Consider the following 21,243-nt stretch of genomic DNA (forward strand, 5'->3'; position numbering starts at 1 on the left):
TTCAGTTTAATGTTCAACCCGTTATCTGTTCTGTGTGGTAACAACAAATAACTGGCCTCGATGGTGGCATCACCCTTTGTTACGTTGCTGAATGTTAGACTACAATTCCAGAGTAACACCAGAAGCAAAGGCCAAGAACCAAAAAAGTTCTAGACCGTGAGCGAATAATTATAATCATTCACTTGGGATAAGCTGCTTCTTTCGTCAAGTCTGTACACCTCAGCAGCAGGACCATCCTCTGCAGAGCAAGCAGTTTAGAATAAAAACTGTGAGGTGGGTACTGTTCCCTGGAACTGTGCTTGTTCTGTTCCTGCTCAGTCAGAGCACCCAAGCACTTCCCCTTCACTGCCACTGCACCATCTCTCTGTGTCCACTTCATTAATTTCCCTTCTTCCTTTGCCCATGCAGCAAGCAAGGCATTGTCACCCTGTTCCCTGAAGGACTCCCAGCCTTAGATGTCCCTACCAGTCCTGAGAGCAGCCTCCACGCAGTGCTTCACCCCTTCCCAAGCCAGCAAGAAAGGAGCAAGCAGGGATGGGGAATGGGGGATGCGTTCAGTGTAGAGAAAGAAGCAGTCAGCTGCTGATTGAGGCTGCTTGGCATCTGATTCAGAGGGGAAAGCAGTAAGGAAGTTGTGTTTCACCGTTTATTAATTCCCAGTGTGGCAGCTCCTGAAGTGGTGCCGTGCTCCAAGGGGGTGGTAGCATTGTAATTCTGAAGCCATATTAATTTGAAGTGCAAATGGACCACTGTGTTTAAAGGCCTGTAGACTCCCATTTTCCATTTTTTTAGTCTCTCTGTCAGCATGTGTGTAGTTTAGTTTCCCCACAGTGTTGTGATGGTGAATTTCACTCTAATTATGCACTCTGTGAAACAGAAATTCCTTTTATTTGTCATACACTTGTTTGATGACTTGATTGGGTGCTCTCCAGCTCTTGTTTTGTGATAAATTATGAGTAATCATTCTACAGTAGTCTTTTCCATGCCTATCTTAAAAACTATTTGTGAATTCACATTTGGTCTTTCAAACCACTGAGACTGGAGAAGTATATTTAGTGGTGGCATCCATCTTTCATGAAATAGTTGTGTACTCCACTACAATGCATGAAATGTAAGTTTATTACAGGCTTTAACATAAGAAGCTGAAGGAAGCACTAAAAAATACAGGGAGTTAGGAAGCACTGGGCTGAGACAGCCAGCTCTGTGGCTTCAGGGCCAGAAGCATGGAACTCCAACTAGTTTTGCTGAGAGGTAGGGTTGTTCCCTTTGCTGGTACAACACCGTGCTACTGCAGTAATGCTGGTTCTGTGAGACAGATTAGCATCTCGGTGTTGCTCTGCAGTGCTTCCATAGATGTTCACCAGATAATTTCAAGCTAGCTAAATTCTCTTTATGCAATGCTGAATTGTGCATACAAATGTCTGTGTGTATATGTGCATGCATTCCGAGTATCTGCTGCATTTTAGGATGATATCCTTAACATTGCGTACAGTAACTGGGACACCACTGAGTCAGAGATTTGATTAATAACTATTCATAGAAAATGAAATGGTGTCAGCCAAAGATACCACGAGTCTCAGTGCAGAATACTTTGAACTGCTGCTTGAGCATTTTGGGTTCAAATTCCCTGCTGGGTTCAGATCCCCCTTCAAAACAATTTAATCTAGGTTTTATGCATTTTGGATATGTGTGCTACCTCCTGTACCTTTGGGTAAAAGGATGACACCCATAGCAACCCTCCAGTGGTTTTGTCCGTTATGTTTAATTTCAAGCATTTATGAAAAAAGGAAAAAAAAATACAACATTATGTTTGAATAAAGCAAACAGCATTGGACTTTCATTTTGGTAATGGATAACAGGTTGCTGGGTTTTTTTTTCCTTCCAATTCAGCAACCAAACTGAAGAATTAGTTATTTGCACAGCCTCAGGCAGAGGTAATTTCTAGGGTGCCTGACAGCATGCTTATCAATGCATAATCAGGTTCTCCTCATGTTGCCCATACTTTTTATTCTCAGAATGTTGCACCTTTTTTCACTGCAGTGCAGAAGAAAACATGAAATTTGTCATTAAAACACAACCCCTGTTCCCATAATAATTCATACTGGCTCTGTGCATCAGCAAATCACCCTGCAGCAAAAATTTCACCTGGATCATGTGTAGGCACAAAAACATGTTCTTGTCAAGTTATCTAGTGTGCAACATGGAGGTGATCCAGATTTTACACAAATTGCAGGGTGAGAGATGATACCTGATCCTCTGCCAAAGCTAGCCAGTGCAATCTTTGAAAAATGTAGGTGGACTCATTTTAGCTGCCAGGGTGAGCCTATACCACAATAGCACTGTGTTCTATGTTACAGGGAGACTTGAAATTTAATTTATTGTATCATCAAACCACAACCTTACACAGGAAAGTCCACCTTCAAAAATCTATTTGTTCTTTTCTAGGATCAGGGAAAAGACAAAGTAAGGAGTGTTACAATTTCACGCTCTCAGTTTGAACCTCTGGGCTTCACACCCACTTGTGCGGGCTGGCCAGCAATGCCCCTTAGCCAAAGCGCAGCAGCTCTCTGCTTCATTTGCCACCTTTGGCTGCTTAGATCCTTACACAGCTGAGATGAACTGTTGGCTACCTTTACCCTACTACACGGCACCCCTGGTCTGTCTTCCACCTTTCTCGGGTAAAAGGAGTTGTGAAGAGGCACATTTTTCTCTCCCACACAGCAATAATTGCCCAGAAGCTTTCCACTGACTAGCATCTGTTAGTCCCTAGTCCTGCAATAGTCATGCACATGTCTATCCTTAGTATAGCAAATAATAAATCTGAGGGCTACTCAGGTTAAATGCAAACCTTCAGGTGGAAGGCTTCAGCTTTGACCTGAAGCCATTAGGAATTGCTTCTTACCCCTTGCAAGTCAGGGTATAGCAAACAAATAAATGTGTTCTAATTTTACAGCTCCATTGCACCTCTTTTTATGCAGAATAAATGTCTCATCTGAGTGTGGTTAGTCCCAGAAGCTGCGTTGTTTGGCATACCATTGGGATTCTTCTCACCTAACTTTGGCCAAGTAAAAGTGAGGCTTGTAATCTAACCTTTTAACCTGTAGGCAGTAATCCTCAGTAGTAACAGACACGTACAAGGGTAGTTCATCCCTTCTGTCCTAAACACCTTGCTGAAGATGAGGCAAGGTTTTTCCCCTGGGAGTGGTTACAGGGGGACACCTACGCTTAGGACTACACAGCTGTATGGTAAGAGAGAGGTGCCTTGCAACTGGACTTGAAATGTCAAAGTGTAGGAAACCAGTAACACACAAGAAAAAACATACATACAATATGTGTTAAGTTGTAGATCATATGAAGTACTTATATTTTAATTGCATTGTAATTGTATTACTCTACCCACATGCCTTTAATTTGCAAAATGTAACATATGGTGTTATAGAAAATCTATAGAAGCCTTTAAAAAGCCACACTTACAACAGCAGGCCCGGCCAGTACTGTAACTTTTTGGTTTAACTTTATTTCACCCCCTGAAAGCTTCCTGATGTTAGTAAGCATGTCAGTTAAATCAATTATCAGCCTTTCATTTTTTGACACAAGGTGTGAACTATGGACACTGAACAGATTTCTAGAGAAGAAAATAGGGCATATGAACTTTGCTTTTTAGTATAAATCTATATAGTCACTCACACTCAATCTAACAGGGGGATGTCTTGGACTGCTGTTTGTTGCAGTTTGTTTTTTGTCATAGATGTATGTATGACATATAGTCATGCCACCTACGTTAAGCTCTTGTATGTTGTAATGGATGCTGACTTACACTGAGTAGAGCAGACAAACATAAATAAGTTAAAAAATAGTAGTTGTATCATTCTAAAACCTGTTGATACTTTGGCTGTTAGGAGGTTTGAAATAAATATTGGGAAATTTTGAGTATGTGCTGCTTCAAACAACTGTCAATTAAATATGCTGGTGGTGTTTGTGCATTTTTCAGTCTATTTTTCCTACTTGCTCCATGTATTTTCCATTAGAGAGAATGGAGGAGAAGGGACAAATAAAAGCACACAAACCTGTCATTAGGTGATTAAAACCACACTACCATACAGTTTTCAACAGATAACATCATGGATGTCATAGGTAAGAACACTGGCTATAGTGCGTCATATCCTTAAGTTAAATAGTAAGACAAGTACTTCAAAAGTATTTCCTTATGGCTGATTTCTAAATTTAGAGTGCTGTGTGGATACTCATGCAATGTTTTTATGTATTTTAGTAGGATGCCACAGTATAAAGTAATGCAATCAGAGGAGTGATTCCAGATGTTCTTCCCTCAGCAGTAGGAATTCATAGGGGGCTGTAAAATGTCATTAGGAAAGTTCTCTTACATGTATTTTTATTTTTGTCCACAGAATTGTTTTCACTTCTAGAAGTGTCTTAACTATAACAAAAAGCTAGCTAATGCTTTAACACAAACTTGACGCAACTTTTCCTGTTGCTGGTCTTCAAACGCAAGGTGGTTCTACCATAGATCAGCAGCTCTGCAACATAGCTGCTGCACATTACAGCAGCTGGCCTGGCCACACATGCAGTTTGCACATGTTCAAATGGTTCCTGAGTTGCTATGTTACTGCTTAAGCACAGATTATTTCCACGAACAGGGTACTGAGCTGGGCACTTCGTTTCCATTCCAGTGTGCGACAGTATACGCTGTTTGCACACAGAGACGTTTTGCCTGTTCCTTTTGGTCAGCCTTCTGTGAAGGGAAAGCTAGACCTCATCCCATTAACTGGCAAAAAAATACATTCTAAGGTAATTTTTTTTTTCAGGTTTGCCATTCTAGAGTGAACTTCTGCCTGTCACGTAATTTAAATTCTTTCAAAGGTTTCTGTTCCCCATTACATCTTCAATATAAACTGATTTCATTTGGAATTTAGCTTCCCTTCAGGCACATTTGATTAGGAATTTCCCAATTTGATCAGGTAATAATGAACTAAATCTGAGTCACACTTGTTATTTTAAGTGAGTGAATATACTCATTGCTTCCTTAGCATGTTTGTGGTTGGTCCTTGTTTTTTCTCTTCGGAAGACAATGAGATTTTCTGCTGATGGGCTAGGCTCACTTCCCTGCTCAGTGAAGACAAAATGAGGACATGTAGCAAAGGACAAAGGCTTTTAGATTTTTCTAATCTAGATTAGAAAAAAAAATCTAGATTTTTCAAAGCAAAGTATTTTATCTTAGTCTCTGGAGATTTTGGCATCTATTCCATTTTACTATTTTGCACTTTGATTTGCTTTCATACTGCTATACTAAAGGCATCTGTGGTTTTTGAAAAAGGAAATGCTAACTGCTTACCACTTAATATGTCTTACTTAGGTTCTAAAATTATTGCTTCTGACTTAAGCTTCCTGTTTTTTTAAAACCCTTGGTCTGCTTACACCCATTACTGAGCTCGGTTTCTATCACTAGCAATCAAAAGTTTATCTTTCCTGGAGAGTCCTTGCTTGTTTCACCGCTGGCAAAATCTGTAATAAGGAAGGGCATGTACCAATACTGAGTGGCTACCGCAGCTCTGAATGTACACTGTATCAGACAGCAGCACTGTTGCGAAGCACCACTACTGGTGCAGCAGTGCATCCTTAGTGTTCCTCTGATTCTTCCCCCATTCTTGACACTTGTCGGCAGAGTGCATCTGCTCCAACAGGGAGGAAAGAGGACTGGAGATGTCTGCGGCCTTTCTCCCCCCACTCCCCTGTGCTGGCCCCACTTCTCACCAAGCTGCCAGAGCAGACCACTGCGGGTTCACTACATATCTACGTGGAGCTGGTGGAGGTACCTGGGTGCTTGAGGAGTGTGGTGAGGGAGAGAGTATCATGTTTCATGGGGCAGAGGAAAAGTGGAGTGTGCCACAGCCACAGTCCCGTCTCGAGCCGTACGTGTAGCGTGTGCTTCAAGGGAAGTCCCACCAGCTGGGGATTAGCAAGGGCGGAAGAGGGCGATACGTCTATCTTGCTGAAGGTTGAAGGTTGAGCTCTGTCACTTTCATTCATGATGAATACATGTTTGCCTAGCCTAAGTATTCTGTGTTAGAGTGGTGGAACAAATCAGGCATGGCTATGGGCTGGAAAGAGGTGAACCTGTTAACCACAGAGGAAACTCAGTGTAGCAGGGGTAAGCCAGCGAAGCTCTGGCTGCTCTTCCATTTACCCCATAAGGGGGTGGCATTGGTGAAGCTGGTGCTGCTTGTGATTCCGTCTTCCTAGCATCTTCAGAAGGAAAGAATGGAAAGAGATACAATGAGCAGATTGTTGTCCCAGTCCTGTTTACGGCGGAACACATCACTCTGTGCGGTGCTTCTGCCTCTGGCAAACCTGAGCTCACGTGTGTCTCAGCTGCAGGCCTGACTAGGAATTGCATTAGCACTTCTATGTTCCCTCTGATCACAACACTGGCAGGTGCTTGGTATCTTTCTGATCGTTTTTAAGACCCCTCTTTACTTGAATCAGAAAAGCCTTTTTATAAAAGAAATTAAATTCTTGGAACTTGTGCTTTAAGTGTGTGTTTTTCTTTTTAACGTATATACTCAGCACATATGTGTACTGTCAGTGCTACTATGAGGGGATCATTTTGCTGAAAGATGAAACCTGGCCTTCCTGACTCAGCAACAGAAAGGGCAAAATGTTTTCTTTCCACATAGGAAGATTTAGAACAGTTTGTTCAGTGGCTGTTCTGTGCCAAACAAAGCTCCATCTTCATTGATATACCCTCAAGAACCTGCTTATTAAAATCCTACTGGAGCTTGATAGATAGAAACAGGGACATTTATTAAACTAACATTTAATAAATATGAAAAACTTTGAAAACTCCCATTTGTTTTTTGGTTTTCCTAGCAGATATTTTCAAGTATACCGTACTACTATTTTCCCATACCCACTAACCTCCCCTAAATGTTTCCATGGTTGGTAGCATGTCTTTGCTGACTCACACATATTTTGAACAGAACAGTGACCAAGACTGAAATAAGCAATTTGTGTTGAGACTATATGCTTTACCTCCAAACTCCAGTTCCTCAAATGAAGAGCAATGAGTTGGAGTATATTTGAAATGTGTGTCTTAAGGATGCGATTCCATAATTGTTGATCATTCTGTCACTGGTGGTTGCACCCAGGGAAGTTTTCAGACCTCTCTTTTTCTTCACTGTGTTCACTGCAGAAAGGCAAAGAGTTTTGTGACTGCTTTGGTTTTTTCCCTGCCTTACCTTATTTTCATCCATCGGTTTCTGCCTTCACCGAGCAGAAGAGACAAACAATGCGGTTTGTTTGAAGGGGTCACTTGGCAGAGATGATCACTGATGGAGTTGAGAAATACCTGTTCCTAGAAATGTACTGCAGAAATGCTATTCCCTCTTCGCAGTCAAGCACAAAGAAGGTTTCAAGTTATCTGCTCTAGAGAATGTTCTGATTATATCTGCATGGCTACTTGCCTGCATTATAGTGAGGCAAATAAAGATACCTTAAGTATAAAGGCACTGTTTGGTTGTGTGAATTTAGTTTGTTCTTGCTCAAGTTCTCTTACAGAAGGAAGATTTCCATTAGCTGAAATGAGTATCATCCTTTTCCTGTCAAGTTTTCTGTGACGGTTTTGTGGATACAGTGAATTTTGCCAGTCAGGTTTCAGAGAGACTAAGGATATGGGGCAAAAGCAAAAAGATGAATGGGTAGGCTGATGCTGCAGTCATTTGTTTATTGCCAGTTTATAGCTGGTGTCAACACTGTGAGCTTGCCTTTCTGAAGATTAATCATTACTGATATATTTCTAGAGAGTTCCGATTTAATAGATATGAGGGCAACCAGGAAAACAGGCTATACTTTTTATACTTCTGATTTCCCTGTTTATCCTCATAACCTTTCTCTGCTCTTGTTCCTGTTTGAACAAGATTTGTGGAGATGATCTCAAGTTTTCCTGCTAGCAGTCTTACAGTCCATTCTGGAATCACACTTGCCTTTTTAGGTTAGCGTCACATAAATACTCCATAGTCATTTAGGGGTCAGTGGGTATCTGGGGCCTTTTTACATACAGAGGTTTCCAACTTATTTTCTCTCTTGTGTTTTTGTGGGTGGTACCTAAAAGACAGAGTGTACTGCTGATTTTTTCTCTTTCTTATCATTCTGCTTCTTGTATGCTGTCCTGTAAACTTTATACCTTTGGGCAGTTTTATGGTCTGTTTGTGCCCACTCTCCAGCTGGGTGCTTCTGCAGTTCATGCTGCCCGTTGCTCTCTCTGTTTTAGCCAAGACTTCACCCTCCCCTAATTCTTTCACGAAGTCTTACCTTCTCCATTGTAACTAATAATCTTCCATGTGGAACCTATCAATGCCTCATTAAACACAATGGTGATGATATATCCTGCCGTTCCTTTATTTAAACAAATTTAATAAGTTAACCGTAGAAAGATGTCAAATTGATCTGGTACCAGTCTACTCATCCTGAATCCATCTTGCAGTTCATGCACAGTATATTGATCATCATCCATAACTGTATGTTGTTAGCCATCCTCTTACTTCTCAAAATCTGTGCATTAGATGGCAGCTTTATGGATGGTCTTTTATGATTATGACTGCAATAATGACTTACTGATAAATATAATTTTTCAAGAAATCTCAGGAACGTTCTGAAACATTGCCACCTTGTGGCTTTTAAAAAATCACCATCTTTAACCGTGCTTTTTCTTGTATTTAGTTGGAAGAAAGGGCATAGCATTGTGTAATTTAAAATAATTCATGACTGCAATCTGCTGTCTTTGTTTTCCAGTTTACAGGAAGGATAAATTATTCCTAGTAGTTTTAGACAAAGTTGTTAGTCTATGCATTGCACTAGGCTTCTTTTCTCTCATTTTTTTTTGTGGTCCTTACAGGGAATTAAAATAGCTGTGCAGTGTAATATAGGAATGACAGAGACCATAAAGCCACTAAGCAGTAGCTTTTAAAATTATGCAAGAGTGAACTTATCAAGGTACAATTAGGTAGCAGGTGGTAATATTTAGGATGTACTTTTGAGTCCCAGCTGAGTAAGTAGAAGCTAAGTCTCAAAATTATATAGATGAATTGACTTTGAAACAGTCTTGTTAATATTTTATATGCATATCTGATGCTTGTCTTCTCCAGGAAAAAAATGCTTTTTAAATATGGTGGCACTGTCCATTTAAGTATAGCAATAACAGAAAAAGATCTGTGGTAGACTGCAAAAATTGGTGGGTCAGATTTCATAGTTTTGTATTGCAAAATGCTCCTTTCTCTCGTGAGCTCCTTTTCCTGTTTATCATCATTGTTGGAGTGTTACTATAGCAAACAAAAATATTCATATCAGCCAGGAAACAAAGGTGCCAAACCTGGTTTTGTTACATGCTTCTTTTTTCTTTCTTTCTTTTTAAAGTCCCTCTGAAAATGCAAAAAGCAGTGGGCCGTGGGTATGCCGTCTATCCTGAATAATGTGGTTCAGTGCCAGGGAGTGTGAGAAAGGACCAGAACCTGGAGTGCCATCCAGAGTTACTGCGTTCCGCAGCATGAGCTTGGGAACCTCTGAGCCCCATTTTGAGCAAGCTCTGTGAGACAGAGATCTCTGCCAAGCCCGGCGTCGGGCCCAGGCTCCTCGGTGGGCAAGGGCAGCAGTGCCAGTGGACTGCCTGCAAGCAGCAGTTCAGGAGGAACCCAGCGAAGCTGACTAAGAGACTGAGTTGCATCCATTACAGTCCTGTCCTCCTGGGATTGAAAGGCATGCAAAGCAATACATTTTTCTGCATGGCCCTTCAGCAGGTCCAGACTGTAACTTCATTTTCAAAATGCATTCCACTAGATGTGCATATACAGTAGCATGAGAGGACAAGGAGCAACAAGATTCAAAGAACCAGAGAAACATGTGAGCCCACAGCTTTGAGGCAATGCTACAGTTCCTCTGGTTGCTTCTCTTCTGTATGTCAGAAAAAATGGCAACAACTGTTTCCTTTGACAAAATAGTCTGCACTGACTATAAATAAGATTTCCATTTTGTTTTCTATTTATCTCATATGATAATCTACAGGAATACAATTTACCATGGAGAAGCACAGCAAGTGCATCCAATTTATGGGTAGAAAGTTGTGAGGGGTCATCCAACTGCACAGCAGGCAATGGGAAAGAAAGGAGAGGATGCTGGCTGGGAACATTAAGACATTTTTCTGCATTTCAGTCTTCCTTTCTGGTGAAGGGAGAGTAGGTTCATAAATGATTTACAACTTGCTGAGGGAATTTGAAAATGTATCACAGTCATTTCCCATACAGGTGTCAAAATAAATAATTTTGTACAGTAGGAATATGGTATTGGACTGGGTAGTATTGTTTGGGGAGTTGTGTGAAATGATTATAAATCAAGGTGAAAATTTCAAAGGGACTTTGAGAAAGTCATAAGTGTCTGGAAGAAGCAGTAAAATAAGAAAGACAATGATTTTCAAAATGGGAAGGGAAGGGCATCTTCGTTTGGAGGCAGGCGCAAGAAATTTATTAGGAATGTGCACTGGGGACTCCCATAAAAGCAGAGCTGGGATGCGGGTGGGAGAAGCTGTCCAGGCCCGGGATTGGGATGAGAGAGGGAGTTGTCCTGAGAAGCCTCCAAATCTGAGAAAGCTGAAGAGAGCACCAGGGCAGAATAGAGCGTGCAGATGGTGGAAACTGTTGCTTGTACAGTCTCTGTTGTCTGCTTGCTTCTTTCCTCTATCCCTCTTCCCTCAGGAGAGAGAAATCACACTACTGCTAGAGGGTGCTGAGCCTTGAGCTTGTGTGTGGTAAAGTGCCAGGATGGTTTCAGGCCTCCCCAGGAAGCCACAGGCACCTTCCACTCCTGATCTTTCTGCTGTTGTCCCACTTGGTACACAACGGTCAGAAGGGACCTCTGGAGATCATCCAGTCCAACCACCCCGTCAAAGCAGGACTGAGAGCAACACCAGGTCTGGTCAACTGTGGCTTTGTCTAGCCAAGTCTTGAATAACTGCAAGACTACTAAAGTTTTTCCCAGGTCCAACCCAGAGAATTGCAGTACAGAAGTACAAGGCTGAGAATGTTCCAAACAACAAGTAGGAATATAGGGTCTTTTTGACCATTAACAATGGGAAACATGTTTTGTTTTTTTTATTCTGCCTTCGCATGTTTTCCTTCTTTGTCATGTGCATAAGGTGCTAGTTGTTGAATAGTGCCAAGGTAACACTGAGCAATTCCTAATTGGCTTGGTATGCATATTTTAACTTGCCTTAGAGTCAAAGGAATGTTTGTTCCTTCTTTTATTTCTAGCAATGCTTCATTGCTGTGGGAGAAAGAAATCTGGATGTTTTTTCTAAATTGAGTGTCCTTTTCAAAATTAACTAAGTCTTCATTAATGGTGCAGAAATCCTCATTAATTAGGATAAGACAGTTGGCAGAGGCAGCCCAGTTTGGTGTTCCAAATCCCAGGCTAGGACTGGCAATTTAAAATACAAATTTAGTCAAATATGCTGTGAATGAAGGCGATGTAGGTCCTTATCTGTCATTTTCTTTTCTTAGTGAGATTTGTGCAGGGAATGCAAAATCATTGGCAGACAATTACAATCTCTAAAAAGCATCTTTTTTTTTCAGCGTGTGATTTCACTTTAGACCTTGTTAATGCTGAGTGAAGATTTACAGCAGGAGAAGGAGAGAATACAAATTCCTAAAATAACATAACTTGGTCATAAGGCCAAGATTTAATTTTCTGGGTAGAAACCAGCTGTAATAAACCTAAACAGCATTGTGGATAAGTGAGAAAGGTGAAAATATGGAAATATTTTTCTTGCTACTAGGCCCTGTGTTTTGGAATATGCCACATGTTGAGGCTACCTCAATACAACATCATTTGTCACCAATAAGTAGATCTGCAGCATGAACGTTGTTTTATTCTAGTCAAAGTTGTTGCTAATTGATTAGTGCTCCCTATCTCACTCTTTCAATTTTTTTCTGTCACCACCCATCCCTGTCAGAGGCAACAACTACTCAAGCATGAATGTCACCACAAATGTGACTGGCCTTGCTTCAGTGCTGTCACTTGTTCCATTCAATGCACTGTGCAGCCATGCACACCTAGGTTTCCTTTTAATCTGGTTTTCAGCTTATTTTTATAATCAGACAAGGAGCAAATGAAAAAAAAAAAACCAGACAATGATGGTAGGACTTGCTGAATAGAGATCCAGGTGGAGCCCTTTCCCAAACCTTCCAACACCTGTATTTGGAGTACATGAATTCACTCCCACAGCTCCAAATCTGTAAGTCCTTGATCATTCCTTAGGCTGACCTGAAGGGCAATACCACTTTGCTTGACAGATGAGATTTTGCTCAAAATAAAAGAGACTTTTCTTATAATTTTTTTTTCTAGAGAGTTAGATACTGTCTTTCATTTATTTTCAGTGCTTTGATACTTTCCATTGTGGGGTTGTTTCTCAACATTTTCAAGTCTCTCCTCCAGTGACAATTCCTTACAGCTACAATGCTGCTTCCCTTCTTGGCCTGAAAGGTTAGCAGTGGCTGCCCTTTGAGAAAGCCATAGTTGAGTCTTTCCTTGCTCAGCTAGTCTGAGGCTGCTAACCCTCTTTGTAAAGACTCTACAATTCTTCCTCAGTAATTTTTTTTTTATCCCATCTCTAATGAAAAAAGCAAGCCGCCACAATTTGATATAGGATTTTCATAAGGTCCCTTCAGTTCTTGTAATAGTCAAGCTAATTTGTATAGGAATCACCATTTTTGTAGCCTCCCTTAAAACATCTGACATCTGCAGGTTTCAACGCTGTCCTGCAGCTCTCCAATGCTACCTTCACAGTAATGGTTGTTATTACTTCCCTGGCTTCTGTGCTATTCACCATGCACTTGCAGAAGTTATCTGTGAGTTTTTTATTCACATCTTGTATTCTAATTGTGTTTACAGGCCATAGAAGAACTATTCAGTCAGCATTGGTCTCTGTAAGAGCCTGTCAGTGTAATTTATTTTTGTTCCGTTCATTGTTTTAAGCTAACTGTCTAGGAAACAGAAGCTGAAACCTCACTCTTCCTCCACAACAGCTTTGGCATTTACTTATCCATTTCAGCAAAATGGCAAAGGTCTTGTTTAACACACTCACTTAAAGAGAAGCAACAGTGAACTTTAGTCTTCATCAGTCGTCATAAAATTGGCATCCAGGATAATATTTATGAAATTCCAGCATCTTTTGGAGTTTATATCATCTTAAGCACCAGAGAATTTAACCATCAGTCCAAACTTCTCTCTTGTGTGGATTCTCGGTTGTCTGATAGTGGTCAGCTCAGTTTACAACCTCAGTATATTTCAGTTAAAACAGTAAATCAACTGCAAGACACAAGTAGTGGGCAACAGAGCTTCATAAGATCCACTATTTGTTTTGGACTATAACCCAAATTTTGGGCTACCCAAATGTAATTCTGCTGCAGAGATATAAGCATACTTAACTAAATTAACAGAAAAATTATAGCAATTGACCATTTTCTACCAAGATGTGAGACCATTTGGTTAATCTGAAATTTATATATGCATAAATTGTTAACAAATATTTAATTCTATCATATTCGTTGCAATATTCTTAGTATACATATGAGAACAATAGGAAATAGACTAAGTTATTGATCCTTAGCCTCAAGTCCGCATGAATTGCCACAAACATATGAAGGAATTTTAGTCTAAAGTACCAGGGCAGTTCTGCAAAGTTTAATTTATTATTGGTGACATAAATATTCAATGTGTCTTCTTCCAGAAGAAACTGTAAAACTAGAAACCCTTTTGAGTATTATTGGTGGTTTTGGCTGGTGAATGTGTGCATGTGAGCAACACAAAGCACTTGTCTGTGCAGATATGCTCTTCTTGGTGTTAATTGTTGCTCCTTATTTATTTAATGTCATTTGAATAAAAGGAGGACATGGTTTGGCCAAGAGCTGCACTTCTGTGATGTCTCACAGCTGCCATTATGGTGGCTGTTGATCAGCAGATAACAGAATCACAAAATAGTTGAGGTTAGAAGGGAACTCAGGAGGTCACCTGCTCCAACCACCCTGGTTTCCAGGATGAGATGCTCCATCATTTTTCCAGAACTCAGGGTGAAACTGACTGGCCTGTAGTTCTCTGGGTTCTTGCCCTTCTTGAAAAATAGGAGTGATGTTTTCCTCCAGTCTTCAGGCACATATCCCAGTCACCATGTTTGATCAAAGATTGTCAAGAGTGGCCTTGCAATGACATCTGCCAGCTCCATTAGTGCTTGTGGCTGTGTCCCATTAGGGCCCATGGACCGTGTATGTCCAGTTTGCTTAAGTATTCCCTGACCTGATCCTCTTCCACCAAGAGTACATCTTCCTTGCTACAGCCTTTCCCTGTGTTCTCTGGAACCTGGGATTCCTGAATCAGATCAGATGTGGAATGTGAATTCATTAAGACTGTTGCCATGACTGAAACTAGCAGGTCTGATGGATAAGCTTGGAACTGCATTTTACATGGCAAGTGTTTTCTGTGTGATAACAAAACTTAAGTAGGCATTGAAGGATGCCTTGCAACATCTGAGAACACCTGCTGGAAGTTTTCCACATGGTACCTGTGAATGGGCCAGAAAATGTGGAAAAAACTACATAGGCCTTTATAGTCAATGCCAACAAGATACAAAATATTAGAGGTCCTTTTTATGCAGGTCAGTGACCCATGCTAGTAATAAAAATCTCTCTGTGGATATAGCAAGAAGAGATGTGTTTAACCAGGGGTTTGTACTGATGCATTCCATTACTGAGAAGGCTGGAACAGACATTGCCACGCTGGATAAGATGCCATTAAAACTGTACCTTTATTACTGTTCTGCTGATTCAGACTGGATAAATCATCCACTCTCGCTGCTTAATAACCAGCTGTCATAGTCCTTGTAATGTAACACTTTCATTAGATTCAGAAATAGGACACACAAAAGGATAGCAAATGATCCTGGGAAGTCTTTCCCAGACAGATAAATGCTACTAACAATAAAGTAAGTTGTTATTATTAGCATTGTGATGTTAATGAAAATTATGGACAATTATCTGCTCTTGAGGCTGGCTCTTCCCTTTCTGTATAGTGGGTTGTTGGGTTTTTTTTTTAATGCAGAAGGCTTAAAAAAAGATACCCGCACAAGATGCAGAACTTTGAGAGAAACGGTTCATATTATTTATGCAGTGGAAATTCTCGGGGAGCAGACTAGATTAGGAAAAGATTGTCTAGTTTGCTAGTTTAAAACTTTTGAATAATGGTCACTCACTATACCACAAAACTGATGTTTATGTTTTCTTTTAGGAACGTCTCTTGATGAGTCTTTTGCCCAGGAATGTTGCAATGGAGATGAAGGAAGATTTCTTGAAGCCTCCTGAAAGGATTTTCCACAAGATTTACATTCAAAGGCATGACAACGTTAGGTAGGATTGATTAAATAATTTAAAGCAGAGAATACTTAGTATAAATACAGTGATGTGCAATTGCAATCAGGTCTTAGAGAAAAAAACCCAAGCAGTACAGTGAAGATTTGTCATTTATGCAGAGGGGAAGAATTGGCCCACTAGGAAGACTTAATAGGCTTCTCAGAAGATAATGATGAACCAATAAATGGCTTAGAATAGTAGTGCTGGGAGTCAGACAACTTTTTTCAAATGACTAGTCTTTTTGTGCTGTATTATATTTTGGGTGAATGGAAGTATTTATTTTGTATGGTAACTTTTACACATTTATACTTTCCTGACAGTAACGTGGATTACTTTTAATGCAATAGATTTTCTGGGTAATAGCATGGAAATACAGGGAGAAAGTGTGATGGACACTTAAAAAAAATGTGTATCTGTCCCCATCATATGAGCATTCCTCCTCAGAGGTTATTGGCTGAGGCTCAATTCTACTTCTTGCTCTCGTTCAATAACAAGCTGTTGTGCAAGTACCCTCCTTTATACTGGTTGTTGTTGAAGTCCATTCTCATTTGCTATTCTTCTCTGCCCCCCATACAAATTCCTTAAAGACCTTGTCTGAATGGTGGTGTTTTATCATACTGCCTCTAGCTATGTTTTCTCCAAGTGCCTTGCTTCCACACCAAAAACAGTGTCAAATAAGTTTACTTGCCGCCACCCTTGCACTAAGCAGGGTACAGGCTTAATGAGCGATACCACAGAGCTGCCTTGATTTGCACCATGTACTCATGTGGCAAAGGAGTAAACTCCTTTAGCCACGTCCTCCTCTCCCTCATCCACTGGTAAGTTCCTTCTCTTGGGGTTCAGTCTATCTCCCATTGAGCTGACTCTAATATTTGCAAAGGACCCCTTCCTCGTGACTAAGCTGTTGCAACTAAAAGCATATACATCGATGAGGGAATCAGAGATGGCTGTGATGGGAGCGTTTAGAAGACTGACAAATTAGGTCAGTTTTATACTGTAAAATTAAACTTTACTGAATTTATTCATTAGCAGCTCACTTCTTGCTCCTGGTTAAGTCTTACATAATGTTGATCATCATCACTATGTACACAAAACTCTTGGTCTTTAACAGTCAGTTTAAAGTTAGGTCTAAGTGTACAGTACCCCAGAGCTGTTGCTGCAAAGTTAGCGTTGTTGGTTACAGTCTTTGATTGTTCTCAATTGCCAAAGTCAGGCTTGAGAGCTCCTGAAGGGAAGAAATCAAGATCAAAGTGGGCTGTATTCCTCCCTCTCCAATTTTCCTTGTTTATGCCACATGCTTTTATGCTGTTGCCCCCCCCCCCCATTTGTATCTTTTTCTTTTTCTTGGCAATCTTCCATCTTTGGATGATGTCCTGTCTATTTGCAGTCACTTGTGCTTATCTTGTCTGCTGCCTGCCAGACTTTTGTTGCTTGGGAGCCTTCTACTATCTTTGTTTGTCCCTTTGGTGATCACATTGCTTATATACTTAAAAAAACCCATGTCTAGTTACGCCATCATAGTGCTATGTAATACATGTATACTACTGTTGGTTGAGCTTATATTCAGGTTCAAGGCAAGCCAATGATAATTATGTCTTGATTAGTACATTTATACCTTGTATGTGTCACAGATGTCTGCACTGGTTACAGTGTGGATGCTCTTCTTAAACGGCGTTGCTTTGCAGTGGGACTGATGATTGATTATAATGCTTCTGAGTCCTCTCTTGCACCGAGATATTTTTGAAATGTAGCCTCAGGAGTATCTTTTTGCTTTTTTTTTTTTTTTTTTTTGTTCCCTACATGAAATAGTATTTCACATAACCACTAAGGCTACTGTGGCTTACTGCTTCAATGTGGAGTTCATAAAATATTTTGAACCTGAATACCCTGTCTGGAGAGGTGAATTCATTCTCTGATATTAAGAAGGTACATTTGGGGCAAATGGTGAAATTAAAGATGGTCTCATTTTAATGTCAAAGGAAAGATCCTCAGGGAAGAGAACTGAAAACAGGAGACCTCCCCTCACTATCTGTACTGTAAGAAACCATTACCTTCTGTTGCAGTAATGTAATTACTGTATTAAAAAAAAAGATTGAGGGTGGGGCGTAGCATCCTGTTAAATACCCATCAAGCTGTTGCCAGCAGGTCCTGGTAGACCAGAGTTTCACTGCAGGTGCTGTGTGACTCTGCGGATCTGAGCCATGCAGGGGAGCTCCCTGCAGGTGCCACCCAGACACCCGTGTGGAGGACAGAGCTGTAGCATCCCTCCGGGAAGTGCTGCTGGAGGTCAGTGCCAGTAGTAACATGCATGCTTTACCTTTTCAAGGAGATGAAAACAACCTTTTTTCTTTTGAGTAGTGGCAGTTCAGTGCTATACCAGGCAGACCTAAGAGACCATTCCCATATTCTCATGACTTGCAATATTCTTGCACCAAGCATTCTGTAAGACAATTAAACACTATTAAAACAAACAAACAAAAAGCGCCTCTATTGTTCTAAATTCTTGGAGTTTTTAACCCCAAAGCTACACAGTGGGAAATAGAAAATGAGCTACACTTTTACCTTTCCTATTGCAATGCTTTCTTTTTCTCCCAGCAAATATCTGGAAGTGTCAGAGCATTATCCACCAGAAAGGATAGGCTGGAGAGGTAGGCATGCAGTTAGTATACGGCCTGATTTTTCCACTCCTCACCTACTAAAAAAAACCCCAAAACCCAAAAAAACCCCAACAACGAAAAAAATGCTCCCCAGCAACAAGAACCATCTGTTTCAGTCTTCTAAATAGCTGCCTGAAAAAAAACAACAGAGTCTTTAAGCATTGGATCTTGCATGTGAAAAATAAGAGATTCATACAGCTACCTTCTTTACCAAGAAAAACGCAGGGGGATACCTTATAGTGGATGTTTATATAGCCCCGTAAGAAGTGAATGATGGACTGGGAAAAGATACTGGCATAACTGGTTTATCAGTTAGTCATTAAATATTTTACCAACTATCAAAAAGTTGTTGAATGACTGCCTGCAACTGCCTGTGCCTCCAGAAGGCAATGGAAACACACCTCTCCATGTTGAGGGCAGAGCCCTCAGTGTTGTGTCACGCTTTGATGAGCTCTTCCCAGATCTGTAGTAAAGAGGGGAATTTATTTTGCTCACAGATAACTCTCTTCAGTTAGAAATCACTTCAGGCCTCCACCTTAGTACCCAGGATTTTATTTTTCTTTCTGCAGTACAAAGCATTAACCTCATTCAACATGAGCTGAAGATTTCTGTGTGGAGAGGGGGCCAGCTTAAAACTTACTTAATATTTCCGTTTGAGACTGTTCTAAGGGCATCAATGAATATGGCCCATAAAAGGGCACTGAATAGCTGGCTTCCTATGCAGAATGACAGTGTCATCAAAGGAACTTGGAAGTTCCCTGGTAACTGTAGTGGTTTGTGGGGTAAAACCCTTTTCTTCTCCAAAATGCTCACATTTAGCAAACAATTTCTGCTAAGAAAGACATGTACAAGCTCATAACTTGGGGAAGGTCTGTTATATAACTTCACTGAAAGCGCCAGAAGTGCAGAGGAAGGCTGAAAGCTTGAATCCTCTGTGTTCCTGCAGCTCCAGAGCTTGAACTTTTATAATTTAGCTCCAATAGAAGCAGATCCTTTGCACAGTGCTCATGCTTACTGCTAGAGCTTTGCAGAAACAAATGCTGACAGTCCACAATCTGAAATATTGTTTGACCACTTAAGATATTTCTTTTCTTGTTCTGTAACTCCTAATTTTTCATTTAGCTTTTACATTTTTAAATTAATTGCTCTGAATATTTTGTTTATGTCAACATTTTATCACCTTTATTTGCATTTTTTCCTCTTCCTTTTATTTGGTTTCTCCTAATGCACTTTTGTGGTGGTTCTGTCTTTTTTATTTTTCTGCATTATTTAAAGATTAAGTGAAACATATGGAAAGAATGCTTTTTTCTCCTCTCTCACAATCTTTTAGCTGTTAACTTTTGAAAAGCATCAGGGCTCTCTGTTCAGTAGCAGTTTCATGTCGAAAGAGAAAGATCACTAGGCCCAAATTCACCTTACTTTTAGAAGTGAGATAATGGTACAAGAAAGGGCTGTTATCCATTCCAACCCTCTGTACCTGTTTGTGCCTGTGCAAAAATGAATAAGAAATCTTTCCCAGGCAAGCTTTATTATCTCCTGTATACACTGTGTAAAGGGTAGCTGTTAAAACAGAATATATTTATCTATGGAACCTTCCCAAAGAAGAGGTCAAAGGAATTGTCACAAGTTGATGAAAATAAGTCCTTTGCCAACAAATTCTCCACTCTACAGATATGCTGCTTCTTTTCCTATGTGTTGTGTGGAATACCTCAATATTACCCAATGATCTTGAAGAATATATGACTTTTTTTTTTGTCAAAGAAGAAATTAGGCTTTTTGTATATCTGTTACCCTGTAAAGTTTCTGAACAGAATTGCTGTACAGTAGGAAATGAGTGCATGTGTTTAAATGGAAACAAACAACTTACTGCAAAACAAGACATGCAAATACACATCCAAAATTATTGTAGCATGAACCCAGTAAGGACACTAAATTCAAACATCAGGAAGGTAAATAATCACGACCAGTATAATATCTGTGCCTCGTGAGAAGGAAATAGTCCATATACAGTTCAACACAGTATAGATGTCCCCATGTGCTGTAAGGCAAATCGGTGGGGAAGACGACCAGCCTGGCTGGACAGAGGTCTACCACTAAGACTCAGGAAAAAAAGGAGAGCTTACCAGCTTTGGAAGAAGGGGCAGGCAACCCAAGAAGAGTACAAGGATCTTGTCAGGTCATGCAGAGAGGAAATTGGAAAGGCAAAAGCCCAACTAGAACTCAACCTGGCCACTGTTGTAAGGGATAATAAGAAAAGGTTTTATCAATACGTTAACAGCAAAAAGAGAGCCAGGGAGAACCTCCATCCTCTAGTGGATGCAAGGGGGAATGTTGCCACTAAAGATGACGAAAAGGCTGAGACACTTAACACCTTCTTTGCCTCGGTCTTTAATGGCCTGACGAGTTATCCCCAGGGTAGCCAGCCTCCCAAGCTGGAAAATGGGGACAGTGAGTGGAATAAGCCCCCCATAATCCAGGAGGAAGCAGTTTTCGGCCTGCTACGCCACCTGAACATCCACAAGTCTATGGGGCCGGATGGGATCCACCCAAGAGTGCTGAAGGAGCTGGCAGAGGGGGTTGCCAAAGCTGACCTCGGTACCAGGGAAGATTATGGAGAGGTTCATCTTGAGTGTGCTCACCAGGCACATGGAGGACAATCAGGGGATCAGGCCCAGCCAGCATGGGTTCATGAAAGGCAGGTCTTGCCTAACCAGCCAGATTTCCTTCTATGACCAGGTGACCCACCTGGTAGATGAGGGAAAGGCTGTAGATGTTGTATACCTAGACTTTAGCAAAGCCTTCGACACAGTCTCCCACAGCATTCTCCAGGAGAAGCTGGCGGTTCATGGCCTAGATCGGTGTACTCTTCGCTGGGAAAAAGACTGCCTGGATGGCCAAGCCCAGAGAGATGTGGTGAATGGAGCTAAATCGAGTTGGCAGCTGGTCACAAGCAGTGCCCCCCAGGGCTCAGTTCTAGGGCCAGTCTTGTTTAATATCTTTATCAATGAGCTGGATGAGGGGATTGAGTGTGCCCTCAGTAAATTTGCAGATGACACCAAACTAGGTGGTAGTGTCGATCTGCTCGAGGGGAGGAGGGCTCTGCAGAGGGACCTGGACAGGCTGGA

At 40.9% G+C, this 21,243-nt stretch overlaps 1 protein-coding gene across 1 annotated transcript in view; it reads left to right on the forward strand.

Moving 5' to 3' along the window:
• Nucleotides 1-21,243, forward strand: part of ADCY1 (adenylate cyclase 1) — a 316,417-nt gene that overhangs the window by 213,042 nt on the left and 82,132 nt on the right. The window contains exon 6 of the mRNA XM_009638467.2: nt 15,340-15,458. Coding sequence (XP_009636762.1) covers nt 15,340-15,458 — 119 coding nt within the window. The remainder of the gene's footprint in view (nt 1-15,339; nt 15,459-21,243) is intronic.

The sequence above is a fragment of the Egretta garzetta genome, unplaced genomic scaffold, assembly GCF_000687185.1.
Source record: "Egretta garzetta isolate BGI_Z169 unplaced genomic scaffold, ASM68718v1 scaffold155, whole genome shotgun sequence".
In the NCBI taxonomy this organism is placed as follows: domain Eukaryota; kingdom Metazoa; phylum Chordata; class Aves; order Pelecaniformes; family Ardeidae; genus Egretta; species Egretta garzetta.